This window comes from Rana temporaria, chromosome 13 (genome assembly GCF_905171775.1).
Source record: "Rana temporaria chromosome 13, aRanTem1.1, whole genome shotgun sequence".
Taxonomy (NCBI): domain Eukaryota; kingdom Metazoa; phylum Chordata; class Amphibia; order Anura; family Ranidae; genus Rana; species Rana temporaria.
In genome coordinates this window covers 29,000,405-29,019,328 of record NC_053501.1, presented here as the reverse complement: position 1 = coordinate 29,019,328, position 18,924 = coordinate 29,000,405, and the positions used below count along the sequence as shown (strand labels likewise).

The 18,924-nt window shown below is 44.5% G+C and overlaps 1 protein-coding gene across 11 annotated transcripts in view; it reads left to right on the top strand.

The window, feature by feature from the left end:
* Nucleotides 1–18,924, top strand: part of MARK3 (microtubule affinity regulating kinase 3) — a 108,135-nt gene that overhangs the window by 65,743 nt on the left and 23,468 nt on the right. For 4 of the 11 annotated variants that reach the window (XM_040333699.1, XM_040333695.1, XM_040333698.1 and 1 more), the window contains exons 11-15: nucleotides 1,867–1,979; nucleotides 3,447–3,600; nucleotides 5,364–5,593; nucleotides 12,787–12,890; nucleotides 14,468–14,629. In XM_040333699.1, the coding sequence (XP_040189633.1) occupies nucleotides 1,867–1,979; nucleotides 3,447–3,600; nucleotides 5,364–5,593; nucleotides 12,787–12,890; nucleotides 14,468–14,629 (763 nt within the window). The remainder of the gene's footprint in view (nucleotides 1–1,866; nucleotides 1,980–3,446; nucleotides 3,601–5,363; nucleotides 5,594–12,786; nucleotides 12,891–14,467; nucleotides 14,630–18,924) is intronic. The other 7 variants (XM_040333702.1, XM_040333703.1, XM_040333701.1 and 4 more) reach the window with 3 other exon arrangements.

Here is an 18,924-nt window from a genome sequence, read left to right as displayed (position 1 = left end):
AGTGCAAAATTTACATCACCTCAAACGCAGTGCGTTTGCTCCAACTGGATCGCATGCTACAAAAGTACCATACGATCCGGTCGCTGTGCGTTTCAAAAAGTAGTGCACACACTACTTTTGGTGCAGTGTGCTTTCAACATGAATAGGCTGAAATCGCAGAACTGCATATAAATTTCTCTGTAGTTCCTGTGTGATTTCAAATGCAGTTCCTAGTGTGAATGGGCCCTCAAGGTTATGTCGTTGTATGACTTGTAAATCCAATATCATTGGGGAATATATTTACACTGACTATGTCTAATATCACTTTAGCTTGCTTGGAACGTTTGCTTTATTATTTAAAGTGGAGCTCCACCTGATTTTAATCATGAGCTCAATCATACTGCGGAGTGTAACACAAGTTAAAACGGATGTTTTTTTTTCCCAATCTGTACAGTACCTTACTGTAGCCATCGTTTCCGGTCTGCACAAGCTGCGGGTAGTGAGTCACTTCCCGTACCCGTAGTGTGCCCTGGGATCTTCTGTCATAGCTCCTGTTATTCATTGTGGAGCCTTGCTATGAAATATCGCGTGACTTCGTAAACCTGAAGTGACGCGAGACATAAAGAAACTAAGGAGGGCGTTTTAAAAGTCACCATTAGCAGCAGGTATTTTTACATCGCAACCGAGCGGTAACTTTCCAGAACGCCGCCGCCGCCCGTTGTGATGGCAACACGGAAGTTGATGTCCCTGCTCGCCGTTACGATTGAGCATGCTCAGGATCGATCGGTGAATGCTGGAACATCGGCATTCACCGCAACAAGGAAGTGGCTGCTTGTGGGCTTCTACTGCCCACAAGTAAAATGGAACCAGCGCTACTACTAGAATATAAATTATCATTGCACACAAAATCAGAAAGCAGGGGACTTTCAACATCTAACTAGTGAGTACATTTTAAGTATGCTAGAAACAATTGAATGACCAAAAAAAAAAAAAAAAATTTGGACTTGGGAGATCCGCTTTAAAAGTGTGTATATATAATATAATATATTTTTAAATGATAAACATGTCATACTTCCCTTCTCTGTGTAATGTTTTTTCACAGAGCAGCCACGGTCCTTTTTTCCCCCACTGGCGCTCCTGGCCCCTCCTTTTCTCAGAGTGCCCCTGTAGCAAGCTGCTTGATATGGGGGTACTCGTGCATGATGGCTCCCGAGCCCTGCTCTGTGTGTTCTTTAGAGACACAGAACAGGGCTCGGCCCCACCCCATGCTTGCTCCCTCATTAGCTGTGATTGACAGCGGCAGCCTATGGCAGAGACCTGGGAGAGCAGCTGCTCCTCATGCACATTGCTGGATCGTGTTTAAGCTTCAGTAAGTATTAGGGGGGGCTGAGGGAGGAGCTGCATACTGAAGGCTTTTTGCCTGCATACATGGAATGCTTTAAGAACCACTTTAAGTTTAAACCTCTTGATAGGGTGCTATGTAATACATTAAGGTGAATATTTTACCTGCCAGCACACACAAAAAAAATAACATTTTACTTAATTATAGATGGTAGCAGTCTCTGCATTGTTCTAGTCCTTTCTCAGCAGGGACCCCTGGCAAAAAGCCATTTCATACTGCAGGTTCCTGTATTTTCCCCAAGAATCGGCACGGTTAAGCGGATTATTTGCATCCAACAAAATTCATGTTTTCCAGGAAGTGTAAATGTCAGATTAAACATAACTACATTTGGCTTTTTGGTTAAAAGGTGCAAATGACAGACTTCCTAGAAGGTGTCTCCTTGACTTCACCTGACTTCTGTGGGGCAAATAAAATAATTTTTATTGGGTATTGACATATTTAATCTATAACACTGTGAAACACTAACACTTCTTGTTCCCTAATAGACATAATGATAGGAATGGGATATTCAAAGGAGGAAATTCAAGAATCCCTCAGCAAAATGAAATACGACGAGATAACGGCTACCTACCTGTTACTTGGAAGAAAATCCTCTGAGGTAGGACTAACTAGCAGGCTATACTAGGCATCGGGGGTATTTGCGGGAGTACTCGTACTCCCGCAAATACTCGGAATCTGTCCCGATACTAGTATCGGTATCGGGACAACCCTAAAAAAGACTGCTAGGTTCTCAAAATGTAGTTACTTTGTCACAATGAGTTTTCTTTGGGATACAAACCCATTTAGAAAATATTTCTGTGTAGTTCTGTTTTAGCCAGGCGTGTACTGACTACGCAGGATTTGGCAGATGCTCTTATAAAAGCTTTACAAAACCGTACAATGAAACTCAACTAGTTATGCCGTGTCTGTACTCGCATAAAAAATATTGAAATATTTAAGCGTTGCTTTCAATTTAAAAGATAATACATGTAGATTTATTGTATATAATTAAGGACTTTAAAAACTTACTGGGATAAATATAGGGTAATAGTCTGCCAAGCTTGCCTTTCTTGGACCGCATGCTGAGGTGAAGGCCGCTTAGAGCATCATTTTCTCAAGTAAAGACAAGTACTCCAGCCATCCCAGTAACGCTGGTACAGTATGTGTCATGGTAACAGTGTAATGCATGGATTGCACTGCTATATGTGCATTTCCATAAAATTAGATTTTATATTTTTTTCTTTTTTTTTTTTTTGTAGTCCCATGACTGCTGTGCCTCTTGTTTTTTTTTTTTCTTTCATGCAGGGGCTTTGGGTATGCACCTGTTTTGCACTTCTGTTCAACTATGTTGCCTGGTTGCCTTAGCTAGGAGATTTATACTCCGTTCACATGTGTGCAACTTGTCATGCGGCTTTGGACATCAAATTTGCGCGACGTGTCATACCCCATATTCTCCAATGAGGACCATGCGTACATGTGCGACTCCAAAGTAGTTCATGCACTACTTTGATTCGCATTTCATGCAACTTGAGGGCCAAAGACTTCAATGTTAACCCTCAAAAGTTGCATGAAAATCTTACAGTGAGCCCAACTTTGCAGAAGGACATCAAGTCACATTCAAGTCTCACCCATCTATAGCTGCACCAAAGTCCATGACTTTGGAGTCAGAGGGCGAGACCTTGTACATGCTCTGCCCATGTAGATGTTGCTGGCACTGCTTTCACAGTGACAATACCTGCACATAATGGGGTAGCTCTGGCATGCCTATGCAGTCTTTTAGTCTTTGGGGTAGAGGGTGAAAATGCTGACAGAACTTGAGCTACTGCATTTAATTGGTGTTGATCCTCTGCACCAAGTGAGGTAAACATAGAACTAGTAGGATCAGAAATTTACTGCTAGGAGTAATTGAACTTGGGTGTATGTATAGATGGAATCTTTGAGAAATGCACACCAATTGGTAATGAAATATTTAATACACCAGTATAGAGATACTTTGTGGGTGTAATTTTTAGTTCTCTTTTGTCATATTGTAACGTTGTAGAGTGTAACGTCATGCCAGCTAATGATACATTTTCCCTGTTTACAGTTGGATGCCAGTGACTCCAGCTCTAGTAGTAACTTGTCACTGGCTAAAGTAAGACCGAGCAGCGATCTCAATAATAGCACTGGACAATCCCCTCATCACAAGGTGCAGAGAAGTATCTCTTCCAGCCAGAAACAGAGACGGTACAGTGACCACGGTGAGTAAACTCTTACTGTATTACAGGTTCACATTATGTTTGGGGTAGCCGCTTAAAGAATAAGTTCACCTTTGGGAACATGTTGCATGTTCCTTCCGTTTTAAGGGTGGAACATGTAACATGTTTCCAAAGCTGCAGCTGCTGCTCACCCTCCCTGTGGCAGCAGTAGGGAAGAAGTTTCCCGTACTAGCTGTCACTATTTAAAGTCGGTACGACCAGCTCTGTGTGTAAATTAACTAAAATCCCCAACATCCTTTGCGGTTGTCTGCTTGTAGTTCTCGAACTGCCACGGCGACGTGGTAGTTCATTAATTTTTTTCTGTCAGTGTATCTGCCTGCCCGTAAGGGATGTATGGTACACGGATATACTGACGGACCTGACTGAGACCTGCATGACACCAGTGATCTGCTGAATCCTGGTACAATGCTTTACAGCAGGGGTAGGCAACCTCGGCCCTCCAGCTGTTTTGAAACTACAAGTCCCATGAGACATTGCAAGACCCTGACAATCGCAGGCATGACTGAGGGGATTTGTAGTTTCTTCACAGCTGTAGGGCCGAGGTTGCCTACCCCTGCTTTACAGGCTCCAAAAGGAAAAAAATGCATATTTTTTTTGCCTGCAAAAGTGCAATTTGTTTTTTTTTCTAAAGGGTGATCTTATCCTTTTAATGTAACTCAGCCCTTGGTTCTATAAAAAAAAGCCCTTATTAACCAAAATTGTGTGGTTTTCTTGGGTATACCCTGCAGCATGGAGAACCAGAACGATGTAGCTATACATTTCAAAGCACTTTCTAGCAGACAGACCATCTGCTGTGGTGTTCTCAAAGTGCTTAATACATATGTGAACTTGTATGCTAGTCTGTTTAGTGTATGTGAACGATTATATTGATCAAAAGATTTATAATTTCTGTGATTCATAAATCCCTTTTTATACTGCATATTTAGAAGGGTGACATGTTTATACAGAGCCTTCACCTTTCTGTGTCACCTCCCCTCTTCTTCCCTTCCATAGAACTGAATAGCCACATTAGTGCAATCCTTCCTTTTCTGTGTGTCTGGCCAGTTGCCTTCCACTCCTGTCCCCAGTGCCTGAAACGCTGTATAATAAATCCCCTACTTACGAACAAGCTTCCTAAAAGTAACTTGTTTGCAAGTTTAACAAAGATCAGTGTTTTTAGACAAATGCTGAGAGTACTGATCGTTGTGTTCTGGAGGGGGGAGTCCCCCTGTCAGAACACCATAGCACAGCTGAGGAGATCGCTGGACCAACATTGCTTATGTTGGTATGGCGATCTGTCATTATTTTCATTATTATTCAGCCCGCTGGGTTAAATGGAAAATAAAACTGTGCAAACACGTTTGCATCTTTGAAGGTTTGTAGTTGACTTGCTTTATGTTGGAAGGCATTGTGCAGTGCATTAAATACTCCATAGATGTTTGGTTATTCTTTCACATCCACAGGCATGAAGTTTAAAGTGCCAGTAAAAAATCTCTGCGAGCTCCAGGGCCATTTGGCGCTTAGATGTATTAATTGTAATGTGCAGTTGCAAATTTATATGCTTATAAATTCTCCTCCTGAAGAGTTTATTATTAATGGACAAGTTGTTAGGTGCACTTGTTAATCATTAGGTTTTTAGAAGTGACCTTCCTGGAGCTTGTCCCAGTATTTGCAATTGTGTGTGAGTCGTTTTTACCTAGGCCCAGAGTGTGGCATTCCTGAATTTTTTTTCAGACAAATAACCTCTTTGTTCTCTGTTCCTGTAGCTGGGCCTGCCATCCCTGCAGTCACAGTTTACCCAAAACGAAGCCAGACGAGCACCACAGATAACGATCTAAAAGAAGAGGGGGTACAGTCTCGAAAGTCAAGTAGCAGCGCAGTCAGCGGAAGGGGTGTGACCCCTCCTAGCCCGATGCTTGGAAACGCAAACAATCCTAATAAAGCAGATATCCCTGACAGAAAGAAGAGTTCTGTTGTCCCCAGTGTAAGTATAAAAGTACGTGAACTATTTTATATACTTTTGGAACGAACTGTAGAATATGATGAATGTAAGGTCGTTTTAATTGGGTAAAGCTCATACATACTATTCCAAATGCATTGGCATATATATGGAGTTGACACTAGGAATTGTCTAACAAGCACATATAGGTATAAAGGTCTTATGTCCACAATCTTTGCCCATATCATATTTTTATGAACAAAAACAATTTCCAGGTATTATAAACATCTTTAGGAAAGATGCTTTTAGGTCAACATTATAACTTTAACAAACACCTATACTTTTTTTTTTTTTTGCATTAAAGTTAAAGGCTAAGTTCACCTTAAAAAATTGAATGCATATCTTTTTGCAGGTGAATAGATGTGCATTTATTTTTCTTTCTCGTACATCACGGGACACAGAGCGGCATATTCATTACTATGTGGGTTATATGGAGTACCTTCAGGTGATGGACACTGGCAATCTCAAACAGGAAGTGCCCCTCCCTATATAACCCCCTCCCATAGGAGGAGTATCTCAGTTTTTTCGCCAGTGTCTTAGGTGTTGGTCATGGTTTAGCTTACCTCCACATCCTTGGGATTAAGGTGGGCTAACCGGTTCTGTCCAAAGGCCTCAGTGCTAAAGTGGTCAGCAACCGGACCCCAAACCATTGGGGTGTAGCCCATAATGCTTTCTGTTCAGAGAGCTGGACCCTGGGCCCAGAACTTAGAAACCTTTGGGGGCCTAATGTTTCTGTTGCCAGGGTGCTATATGGGCCCAGGACAGTGGCTCCTTCATAGGAACCCAGGGCCTGAAGGTCTAGACGCCACCCACGGAGATGGGGGAAGATTGGACCTCTTGCTGTGCAAAAGTCCTGCGGCATGGAGCAGGTAAGTATTGGGGGAGCTTGCGGAACTTGGTTCTTAGCAGGTTCCCTACAGGGGGTCCACAGGGGGACATGCCTGGGTATGCTCTGCATTGGCAAGGAATCACTATGTCTATGACAGAGACAGGATGATTCAATCTTTTTCCCCAGTAATATGTGACCTCCCTGGTAAGTGTTGCTTAGCTGGGCTGCTGGCGCTAGGTGTGGGATCTCTGTGAGAGGGGAGCCTTTTTCCCATGCTAAAAAGGAGGTCTGTGACCTACCTAAAGGGCTTACCTGCCTGGGTGCCTGCGCTGCTCCGTCCTCCATGTGTGATGGCCCCCGCCGACGGGCGCGCGTGCCCGAGATATGAACGATTTTCGCGCCGTTTCCGTGGTGGGGGCGCGTCCCTGTGGGCGGCGAATCACAAATAAAGGAAGGGGAGGCCCTTCCATTAGCTGCCAAGAGCTCAGTGTCATCCTGAGCTAGAGGAGAGGAGGACACAGAGCGGAGCACGCCTAGGACACCCGGTGGCGAAAGGAAGGATTGCAGTCTTTTCTAAGGACTGTCAAACCTACAGATAGGTTTTCTTTTCCTTTTTTTCAGCAGATGGCTATTGGCAATACTTAGTGGGAGACAGAGTGGTTTCTTTTCCTCTTCAATAAAAAAAAAAAAAAAAGAAAAAGAGAAGAAGGGAAAGAACTGCTGATCTCCCTTCTCAGTTTGGGCGTTAGTCTCTATCGCTCCCAAACCGACAGATCCCCTTAGCTACGTCTGTGGCTGGGTGATAGCAGGTGTACCTCGGTATTGTACCATGGCTTCTGGGTCAGAGGGTACAAAGGGTAGGGATTCCCCCACAAAATCCGAGGGCTCAGACACGGCTATGCCGCTGCTCTCCCCACAGGACATATCAGGGCACGCCTTGATGGGACCTGGGGGATCTGGTGCTGGGGCTGATCCAGGTCAGTCCAACCCCGGCTTTGTCACTGAGAGGGTTCTTGCTGTTTCTTTAGGTGAACTAGAGAAAAGAATGGCAAAAAGGATAGCTAAGGCTATATCGGGTAGAAAGCGGACTAGGTCTCCGTCACCCGAGCAAGAACCCTCAGACACAGAGATCCTTTCCCTAGGGGAATTGGATAGACTTGACGCTCTGGACCAGGGTGGTTCAGAGATCGAGGATCTGGATACTGAGGGGTCTGGTTCAGCCTCCCAAGGGGAAAGTTTGTGGGTTCAGGCCTTAACGGACATGGTCCATGAGGTATTTAAGTTACCCATACCAGAACCTCAAGTATCGGCAGTTTCAGCTTTAGGCTCATTAAGAACGCCTCAAAGCAACGCAGTTTTTCCGATCCATCCTCTACTCGAGGAGGTCATGTTTCAGGATTGGATTAAGCCAGATAGTCTTTTTACCACCTAAAAAAATCTCTGTTTTATATCCTATGGAGGAGAAATTCTCCAAAAGGTGGGCGCCCCCGGCGGTGGACGCAGCCATCTCCTATGTGAACAAATCTTTAACTTGTCCGGTGGAAAACGTACAGGTGTTTAAGGATCCGGTTGATAAACGCTTGGAAACATTACTGAAAGCCTCCTTTACTTCAGCAGGGGCGATAGTTCAGCCCGCTGTGGCTGCTATTGGAGTTACCCAAGCATTATCAGATAAGACTAAGCAAATGCTTAAACTTATCCCTGCCCAGCAGGCAGAGGAATTTTCGGATATACCGAGGGCTATACGCTTTACGGTGGATGCTATCAAGGACTCCATCCAGCAGGCATCACGTTTATCCTTATTTCTAATCCATATGAGAAGGCTCTTATGGTTGAAGAGTTGGGAGGCTGAGCCCCCATGCAAAAAACTCCTGGTAGGGTTTCCCTTCCATGGAGGACGACTCTTCGGAGAAGATCTGGATAGATATATTCAGACTATATCAAGCGGCAAAAGCACTCTCTTGCCAGTCAAGAAGAAAGCCAGAGGGCCCGCGTTTAAGCGCCAGCCCTCCCCGGGACAGGGGCCCTCTAATACCAGACAGTATCGATGGCCTCCTGCAAGATCAGGCTTTAACAATAAGCCACAGGGCCAAGCCACTGGGGGCAAGAAGCAGTGGTACCGCAAGCCTGCGAAGCCAGCCCCCAAGTCGGCCTTATGAAGGGGCGCCCCCACCCACGATGGTGGGGGGAAGGCTACGTCTCTTTGCAGAAGTTTGGGAGGCCAGCATTCCCGACTGCTGGGTACGGTCTTCCGTGGCCACGGGCTACAAACTAGAATTTTTAAAATTCCCTCCTCCTCATTACCAGGAGTCAAGAGTACCAGGCGACCCGGTGAAAGGAGCCGCGTTGATGGCGGCATTGAATCATCTGCTGTGCCAGAAGGTGATAGTAGAAGTACCAGTCCAGGAACAGGGATTGGGGTTCTACTCCAACCTGTTTATCATCCCAACGCCCAACGGCGATGTCAGGCCAATTTTGGACTTCAAGGGAGTAAATGCGTACCTAAAGGTCCGCTCATTCCGGATGGAAACTATTCGGTCAGCTGTCGCCGTGCTCCAGAAGGACGACTTCATGGCGTCCATAGACATAAAGGATGCTTACCTTCATGTGCCAATTTTTCAGCCACATCAAGTATTTCTACGCTTCTCGGTGGCTCAGCGTCATTTCCAATTTGTGGCGCTCCCCTTCGGGTTGGCTACGGCCCCCCGGGTATTCACGAAGGTCCTAGCCCCAATCCTAGCCAATCTAAGGACCCAAGGGGTCACGGTCCTGGCTTACCTGGACGACCTCTTGGTCGTAGACCACTCGTCTCCTGGCCTGGAACGAGCAGTCGCCCTCACGGTTCAGTACCTCGAGAGGTTCGACTGGGTCCTAAATCGAGACAAATCAGCATTTCTGCCCACAAGGCAGCTGGAATATCTCGGCATGAGATTGGATACAGAACAACAGAAGGTGTTCCTACCTCTATTAAAGGTCAAGGCCATCAAAGAGCTAATACAAATAGTTCTGAGCAAGAGAAAGCCAACTGTTCGCCTATGTATGCGGCTACTAGGCAAGATGGTGGCCACATTCGAGGCGGTACCGTACGCTCAGAGCCACACTCGCATCCTGCAGGCAGCCATCCTGTCAGCATGGAGCAAGAGGCCTCAGGCCTTAGAGATTCCTATGCCACTCTCACCAAAAGTCCGGCAAAGTCTATCTTGGTGGTTAAACCCTCAGAATCCCCTGAAGGGAAAGACGTTCAGTCCTGTGACCTGGAAGATAGTAACCACAGACGCCAGCCTGATTGGCTGGGGAGCAATTTTGGATGGTTGCACTCGCCAGGGCACTTGGGCAGCGGCAGAGAAGCAGTTGCCCATCAATATCTTGGAGCTCAGAGCTGCTCGACTAGCCCTCAGGGCTTGGACGTCCAAACTGCAGGGGTTCCCGGTGAGAATACAATCGGACAATGCCACGGCGGTGGCATACATAAATCACCAAGGGGGAACCAAGAGTCAAGCCGCTCAGAGAAGTGAGCTTGATTTTCTTGTGGGCAGAAGCCCATGTGCCCTGCATATCGGCTATATTCATTCCCGGAGTGGACAACCTACGGGCGGACTTCTTAAGTCGCCAGACTCTGTTGCCGGGGGAGTGGTCTCTGCATCCACAGATCTTTCAGACACTCTGCCAGAAATGGGGAGTGCCGGACGTGGATATCATGGCATCGAGACTGAACAAGAAGCTAGACAGGTTCATGTCCCGCACAAGGGATCCCAGGGCCTGCGGAACCGATGCGTTAGTTTGCCCTTGGCATCAGTTCAAACTTCTTTATGCATTTCCCCCGCTCCAGTTACTACCCCGCCTGCTGCGCAGGATCAGGGTGGAGCACATACCAGTCATTCTGGTAGCTCCAGCATGGCCCAGAAGGGCATGGTATTCACTAATCCTGAAGATGGTAGTGGGAGACCCTTGGACTCTTCCTCTACGGCCAGACCTGCTATCGCAAGGTCCGATCCTCCACCCTGCCTTACGGCATCTAAATTTGACGGCCTGGAAGCTGAATCCCAGATTCTCAGGGGTAGAGGTCTGTCTCAGAAGGTAATCTCTACCCTAATCAGAGCCAGGAAACCGGTCTCTAGGGTGATTTATTACAGGGTCTGGAAGGCCTATGTAGGCTGGTGTGAGTCCAAGCTATGGTTTTCTCGTAAGTTTACCATCGATAGAGTATTACGTTTTCTCCAGCTAGGAGTGGATAGAGGACTGGCATTAAGCACAATCAAAGGACAGATTTCAGCTTTGTCAGTATGGTTTCAGCGGCCGCTGGCCACCCACTCGCTGGTTAAGACCTTCATGCAGGGGGTCTTACGTATTAATCCTCCAGTTAAATCCCCGCTTTGTCCGTGGGATTTAAATCTTGTTCTGTCAAGTTTACAGAAACAACCTTTTGAGCCGTTGGCTGAAATTCCTTTGGTTTTACTGACAAGGAAGTTAGTATTTTTGATCGCCATGGTTTCCGCCAGAAGCGTATCGGAACTGGCAGCCTTATCCTGTAAGGAACCATATCTTATTTTACATAAGGACAAGGTCGTTCTCCGCCCTCATCCTTCCTTCCTACCAAAGGTTATATCCAGTTTTCATCTAAACCAGGATTTGGTATTACCATCCTTCTTTTCTAAACCTACTTCCAGAAAGGAAGGGTTGCTGCATACCTTGGATATTGTCAGGGCCATGAAGGCCTATCTTAAAGCTACAGAGAAGATCCGGAAAACAGATGTGTTGTTCATTTTACCGGATGGGCCCAAGAGGGGGCAGGCAGCTGCAAAATCCACCATCTCGAGGTGGATTAAACAGTTAATCACTCAGGCCTACGGCTTGAAGGGGTTGCCTCCTCCGTTATCATTAAAGGCTCATTCTACTAGGGCCATGGGCGCCTCCTGGGCAGCACACCACCAGATCTCTATGGCTCAAGTTTGCAAGGCGGCAACCTGGTCTTCTGTCCACACGGTTACAAAATTCTACCAGTTGGACGTAAGAAGGAATGCTGATACAGCCTTTGGGCAGGCAGTGCTGCAGGCTGCAGTTTGAGACCCTCGATTTCCGGGGGCTCCCTTTTGAGTAAAATTTAAAATTATTTTTTTTCTCAACTAAGTTGGATTTATTATGATTTGAGTATATCTCTAAATTAAATCCTTTTGTCTTGGGAAGATGTTCTCCCTCCCCTCATTGTAAGCATTGCTTTTGGGACATCCCACATAGTAATGAATATGCCGCTCTGTGTCCCGTGATGTACGAGAAAGAAAAAGGGATTTTTAATACAGCTTACCTGTAAAATCCTTTTCTTGGAGTACATCACGGGACACAGAGCCCACCCCTCTTATGGGGACCATTTTGGGAGGCATACTGCTTGCTACAAAACTGAGGTACTCCTCCTATGGGAGGGGGTTATATAGGGAGGGGCACTTCCTGTTTGAGATTGCCAGTGTCCATCACCTGAAGGTACTCCATATAACCCAAATAGTAATGAATATGCCGCTCTGTGTCCCGTGATGTACTCCAAGAAAAGGATTTTACAGCTAAGCTGTATTAAAAATCCCTTTTATTTTTACTTGGAGCCAGTAAAGCATTGTGCCCATGATTAGCCGATCGCTGGTGCCACACACTTTCACTTTTCAGCCTGCTCATGCCTCGTATGGGAAGGCAGGTGCACACTGACAGAGAATGAACTATAATAGCGCTCAACACTGCCATGGCAGTTCAGTGAGAACTACAAGCCAGATTTGTAGTTTTCCAACCCACAGGACACAGAATGCATGACGTGGCCCAGCGGAGGGACCCCCCCCCTTCGTTCGCTGTCAAAACAGGCACTCTGGGAGGCTCTGATGTAAAAAGGTGAATTTATCCATTAAAATTTACTCTTACACTGAACAGTCTGCACGGCAAAATCCTCTTCACTTTCTAATTTTCTAAGCTGGTGTGTGGTCCGTTACATTTGTGTATTGTGCACATAGTTGTAATTATTTTTTTTTTTTTCATATAGATACATTTTTCAGTGTTTTTCTTGCTTTTAGGTTTACTGGTCCTTTTTTTGGCCCCCATTGTTGGTGAATGGATTATTTGTCACTCTAAACACAAAGTGTGCCAAAATCTTGTACTTTTTACATGACCCTTCTTGCTGTGGGAAAACTGTGGCGTGTTATGGAACTGACATTTAAACAGGATTAGATTGTGTTACTGCCAGAAAATGCCCCATGGTAGAAAGTGTAAATGTTAAGGGTCACCGTCTAGGTCACATCACAAGATGAAAGTGCAGAAAAAAAGGATATTTATGAACGTGTAGGATTTGTACACTCAAAATTTTTTTTTTTTTTTTTTTTCACATCAGAGTAATTCTACATCTGGAGGAATGACCCGTCGGAATACTTACGTTTGCAGCGAGCGTGCTTCAACTGACCGGCACTCTGTCATTCAAAACGGCAAAGAGAACAGGTATAAAAAATTGGTTGGGCTGTTCTGGAATGTCCCACACTTTATCTTTTACAAGGCTTTGCAATGGCAAATTATTTTTCTAAGGGTTTAAATATTTATGCTGGTATTCTCTTGGTTATCCTGAAGTAGCATTGAGTTATAATGGCAAAATATATTGTTTTTAATATATTTTAGAATCCTGTAATGGTAATTCACAGATATGTATTAACCGTTGTGTGTAACGACAGTTGTAGTGTTGTAAAAACCCTCTGGATTTTTTTATTATTATTACAAGTACAGGGTTCAAACTGGCCACTTACAACCACATTTTGATTGGAATTGATCTTCAAGACCAGGAAGATTTGCTAGATGCTATGCAATGAATAGATGGTTGCTCATCTTCATGTCGGAGCTCTGTAACAATTCCTAGATAACGGCTGTGTGAAAATCGACTTTACCGACAAACGCTGTTATTACCTTTATCCCTGCTGTGTGTTTTTTTTTTTTTTTTTTTTTTTTTTTTTTTTTTCCTGTGGACAAATGTTAAGCAGCAGAAGAAAATTCCAGCCAATCTGTAAGGAAGGTATGATACCATTGCTTCCAGGCAGACTGACAACGGTAAACTCAATTTTTACACTGAGTTTTCACAGCTTGTGTCTAGGGTTTTTTTAGAGAGATGTGACATAAGTGAGTGCAATAAGAAGCTTATAACAGCCACTATGCACAGATACTGATGAGGGAGGAATGGTATGGGTCACTTTAAATTGGACCTCCTTTCAGATCTTTTTTTAATCCATGACCCCCACATTCTAGTGTTTTTTTATTATAAATATGTAGATGGTGCACAGGCTGTTGATTCAAGTAGCTGAGTTGCTGTGCCAGCCCAACACTGCTATGGCACAAATGGGAGAAGATCCCCCTTCCAGGGTCATAGGAAAAAAAAAACATAGCCATAAATAAGTTTGCCATTCATGTTGCAAAGGGGAGCTTTGATTTAGGTCAAGGACTGTAATACTGTGTGCAAAGGAGCTAAATGCACCCTCATTGCTGCTGGGGCAGAAGTGGTTAATTTTGTTTCACTGAAATAGATATTACATTTTTATTTTTTAAAGCCACCCCCTATTCCAGCAACAGCCTTTTTACGTAGTGTTATGTAGGTCAGTGCGTGTTGTGGTGCTGGAGCGGAAATTTGCATAATGTTGCGCGACACAGCACAGAGATGTCAGTGAAAGCAAGCGGGCAAAGCTGTCTCGTTGCCCGTGGCCATGGGCAGACAGCGCTACTTCTCCATTCCAGAAAGGAAAAATTGTTCAAAGGACAACCTCTCCTTCAGTTGGCATTCATTGCTAGCATCTTGAGGAGCCGAGGAAGTTTTCCACACATGACTTTTACCCCTGAATGGATAAACTAGAAGAATGTGTTGACAATTGTGCAGTATTTACTATAAAAAATGATGCATGACCGTTCAAGATTATTATATATATATATATTTTTTTATAGTCTTAAGAATTTTCTGCTCTTAATCATGTGAGCCTGTTTTATTGGTCCATTATACTGTTCTGTTTGCCCAAACCTATTCCCCCCCCTCCCCATCGCAGCCTGACAGGAATTTTCACTTATGCAACTAGTCCTGCCTCAGTATTCGCCATATCTTCCATCTTTGCTCGGCTGCGGCATCCGAAATCAATGTCCATGTCAGCCTCCAGGCATTCGGAGATGTTACCGTCAATTGCCAGTGAAGCGGATAACTTCGAGGCTGTGTAAGAAAAGAACACCTACGTATAACACAATAAACCAAATCTACCCCTCCCCGTTCAGAAAGTAATGTCTAACTAACCTGTACCTCAATGGCCCTCGGTGTTGGTCTGTCTCCCAGTTGTAATACAAAGCCCAGGTATTGTATTGCTTGCTGGGTCATTTATATCTTTTTTTTCGTCTTCCTTTCCTAAGCTAAAGGTGCTTAAATGTTCTCCATACAAATTATATATGTATCTATACCTGTCATTACAGCATAATTTGTGAAAAATATGAGCTCTACCCACAACTGTTTAAGTATATTTAAAGCCAAAACTTTTGTTTTGGATAAAGTAGGGAAGGGTTAAATGCCCTGTTATTGTCTGCATCCCCACTGGGGACATTTCACACTCTTTATCCTGGTTGCTGCTGTTGTAGGAACTGGCGGCAAGGGGAAAATCCAAAATTGTGTCTTTAACAGAGCAGAAAGAGGAGAAAAAAATGTCAATGGGGACAGGAGTATAAAAGGGGCTTATCGATTTTTTGGAGAGATTTATTCTTGTATCTGTTGGACAAGCAGTAAAGAGACATCTCTCCTCTTGTATCTATTGGTCAGGGAGTAAAGAGACGCCTCTCCTTTGGTATCTATTGGTCAGGGAATAAAGAGACGCCTCTCCTCTTGTATCTATTGGTCAGGGAGTAAAGAGACGCCTCTCCTCTTGTATCTATTGGACAGGAATTGAAGGGACATCTCTCCAATCAAGCACAGAAAGTGCACAACACCTGATAAAGGTTTTAACACCTTCCTACTCTGCCCAAAACAAGAAGAAAAAATGCTTACACACTAGTGTGTGTGTGTGTGTGTGTGTTGTGTGTGTTGTGTGTGTTGTGTGTGTGTGTGTTTGTGTTTTTTTTTTTTTTTAACCCAGCAGGGCTGAATGAAAAAAGCTCTGGAGGAGCCGCTGTACTAACTATCCGATGTTAATACAATGATCTCTCCTGCTGTTCTTTTGTGTTCTGACAGGGGGGAATGCTAGGACACTGAGCGCTGATCGCTTATGCCCCTTCAACACAAGCCGTCCTGACTCCAGTACACACAGGCCGAATGTTGGCCCGTTTCTATTGAACTGACCGATGACGCCCAACATTCGGCCCATGTGTACTAGGCTTTAGATTTACTTGGTGGTAATGAAGGTAAATGGCATTTGCAGTGAGCTGGTGTAGCAAGGTTCCTTCATTTTCTCCTCCCCCTTTAGCTTGTGATTGTGCTACCTGTCTTGCTGTTGAAGTTAGTGGGGTGGCAGTGAGCGGAGGAAAATGTTTCAAGGAACTTTATGCAGTTTGATCTGAACTGCAGTACTACAGGCAGAAAGATGGATTTAAACGCAGGCTGCTGTCTTAACTATCCCCTCAAAATGTTTGTGGATGGCATTTAAAGCAAATCTGTCATTTAAATGCATCATATTTATTACATCAAACATATTCACATTTATTGAAGTATTAAAGTGCAAACATTTTCCCATGCAGTTGGTCCCCCTGTAATACATGGGTTAAATGCTTGCTTAGAGGGGAAGCAAGAAGTAGATACCTTTTATTCCTCTGGCATGCTTCCCTTCTCTTTATATGACCAGCGGCATCACTTCACTGCCTGACTTCATCTCGCATACAAAGCAGGACTGCTGGTTTTGCCTTGTGTGTGAACAGCGAGGGTCCCGTCCTCATTCCAGAGCAGAAGAGTGTCTCCACTGCCAAGGGGAGTGAGGAAAAGTTAAGTACGGTACTTCTTCCTTTCACCACTAGCAAAGCAAGCATTAAACACATGCAGTGTATTGGGGTACCCCACTGCATGAGTAATTTTAACAGCAGCCAAGAGTTGCCTTTAGGCTAGGTTCACACTTATGCAGGCTGCAGTTGATGCATTTTTCGGTTTTGTGTTTGACTCACGTTTTTGACGCGTTTTGTCATACGGGAGAAATGCAAGCTGTGTGTGTGTGTGTGTGTGTGTGTGTGTGTGTGTGTGTGTGTTTGCACAATTTGTCCTCAGACGTGATGCGTTTTTTTTTTTTTTTAAGAATAATTAAAGATAAAGCCACCAAACCTTTTCCATTATGGGTAAATCTCTGTGTCCGTTATCAGGAAGTTCCACTCTGCTGCTGGATTATTTTTTTTCCATATTCTTAAAAATGCAGTAGGAGAAAAAACGGCAGAGTTGGAGAGATTTCATTTCTGGAATCTCAAAAAAAAAAAAGATTATTCAATGAATGATTTGGCAACTCAAATACATCTGATGTAGTGAATACATAGATGGAGCAAATTTATTTCCTGCAACCATGGGTTGCAGGAAAGAAAATCGCTAGATTCCCCTATCAATGCAGTCAGTGTTAAAGGGGGCATCCCACCCGCAGAGACATTGGGTTCCCCCGGAGGGAGAACACAGTGATTATAACTATAACAGCCGCTAGCAATAATCGCATGTACAATTTGGCAGGCTGGTTGTGTCCCAAGTTGATCGATAAACTTGGGTACATTCAGCCTTGCCCATACATTGTTCCAATCTGGGCCTTTCCTGCTGAACCGCCTGGGGTTAGAATGGTCTATGGCTGGCTATAGGACAAATTATGCTGTTTTTAATGACAGGTTTAATTTAAATTGCTGTTTCTTGTAATGTTTGTTTTGTAGTGCAGTAGGTCTCCACTACAACCTTGTACTAAATTCTCCTGACACTGTGACATGTGACTGTTTTGTGTCCATAACTTGTGAAATTTCAGCCTCTGTTCAGATGTTGTCCATTATCTTCCATTGGCTTTCACTGTTTTACTTCTAAAGCATCTGATGCTTCTCTCCATTACTCCTCCCTGACATTGAAGGCCTCTCTGTTAAGGCTACATTCACATCTATGGTAACATTCAAGCACCAAATACATACCGGTACATTGCTTTGGTGTGTTAGAGTGACGTTTAAAAATTTCAGATGAAGTTGTATACATTTATCATTTAAATACAGCTTTGTACTAAAAGTATAAAACAATGTACATGGATGTGAATGAACCCCCATGAGCAATAAACCTGAAATGACATTTCCAAAATGCTACTAATCTCCTTCATAAGTGTATATGGAAGAGTTCCTTGGCCTTTAAAGTGAAAGTCCACTTATTTCAGTTTTGGATGTGTCAGTGTGTAGATATGTAGATCTTTAACTCTTTTATGGCCTGCAGAGTCCAGAGATGAAATTGTTACAGTCCAACTTCTGAAAGTCTGTCCTATTGTAGTTAAATCGGAGCACCACACAAAAAGTGAACCTCCAGTTTTCGTATCTGCGGGGGGTGCAGATGGGTATTTGCACCCTTTTCCGGGATGAGTCACGCCCCCCCCCCCCCCCCCCCGCTGTCTTCTGTGAAACGCACTAATCCCAGGAGGCAGCGGGGACAAGTGAGGATGGGCAGCGCCGCTCGTGCATGCGCAGTAGGGAACCAAAGCCCCAACGCTTCACTTCCTGATTTCCTCACCGAGGATGGCGGCAGGGGTAGCCGGGAGACGAACGATTGCTTGGCTTCGGCTGCCGACATCACTGGCGCGCTGGACAGGTAAGTGTCCATTTATTAAAAGTCAGCAGCTGCAGTATTTGTAGCTGCTGGCTTTTAATTTTTTTTTATTTATTTTTTGTGGGACCTCCGCTTTAATAAATCATTTGTTTCCTGGCTCCTTAACACTTTCAATAAAAATCTAGATCAGGGATCTGCAATTAGCGTCCCATCATGCCTCTGCCTCTGAGTGTCATGCTTGTGGCTGTCAGAGTCTTGCTATGCCTCATGGGACTTGTAGTTCTGCAACAGCTGGAGGTCCGCTAATTGCATATCCTTGATCTAGATTAAAATAACACCTGGACACCACAATAATAGACTTCCCTTCTGGCCGCTGGGTGAAGGCTGGGGCTTGGGACAGGAATCTCACCGTTTCTCTATAGCTGGTCAACTTTTTTTTATAGCTCCGCCCATTGCAGGAAAAAACTTGCTAAATTTTCCCCATCAACCGTGAATGTGTTAATGGGGAAATCCCTCCCTCCCGCAGAGCTATTGTGATTTCCCGTCGGGGGGAGCCATCAGAGCCGGGAGAACACAGTGATTATTGCTAGCGGCTATGGCCGCTGCCAATCGCATCAAAAATCCAACAAGCTGGTTGTACCAAGTTGATAAACTTGGGTACAATCGGCCTTGCCCATACCTGGTTTGAATCTCGGCCGATCTCTGCTAAATTGGCCAAGATTTGAACCATCTATGTCTGATGGGTACTTCATTGACATCAATAAAAGGGAAGATAATTTA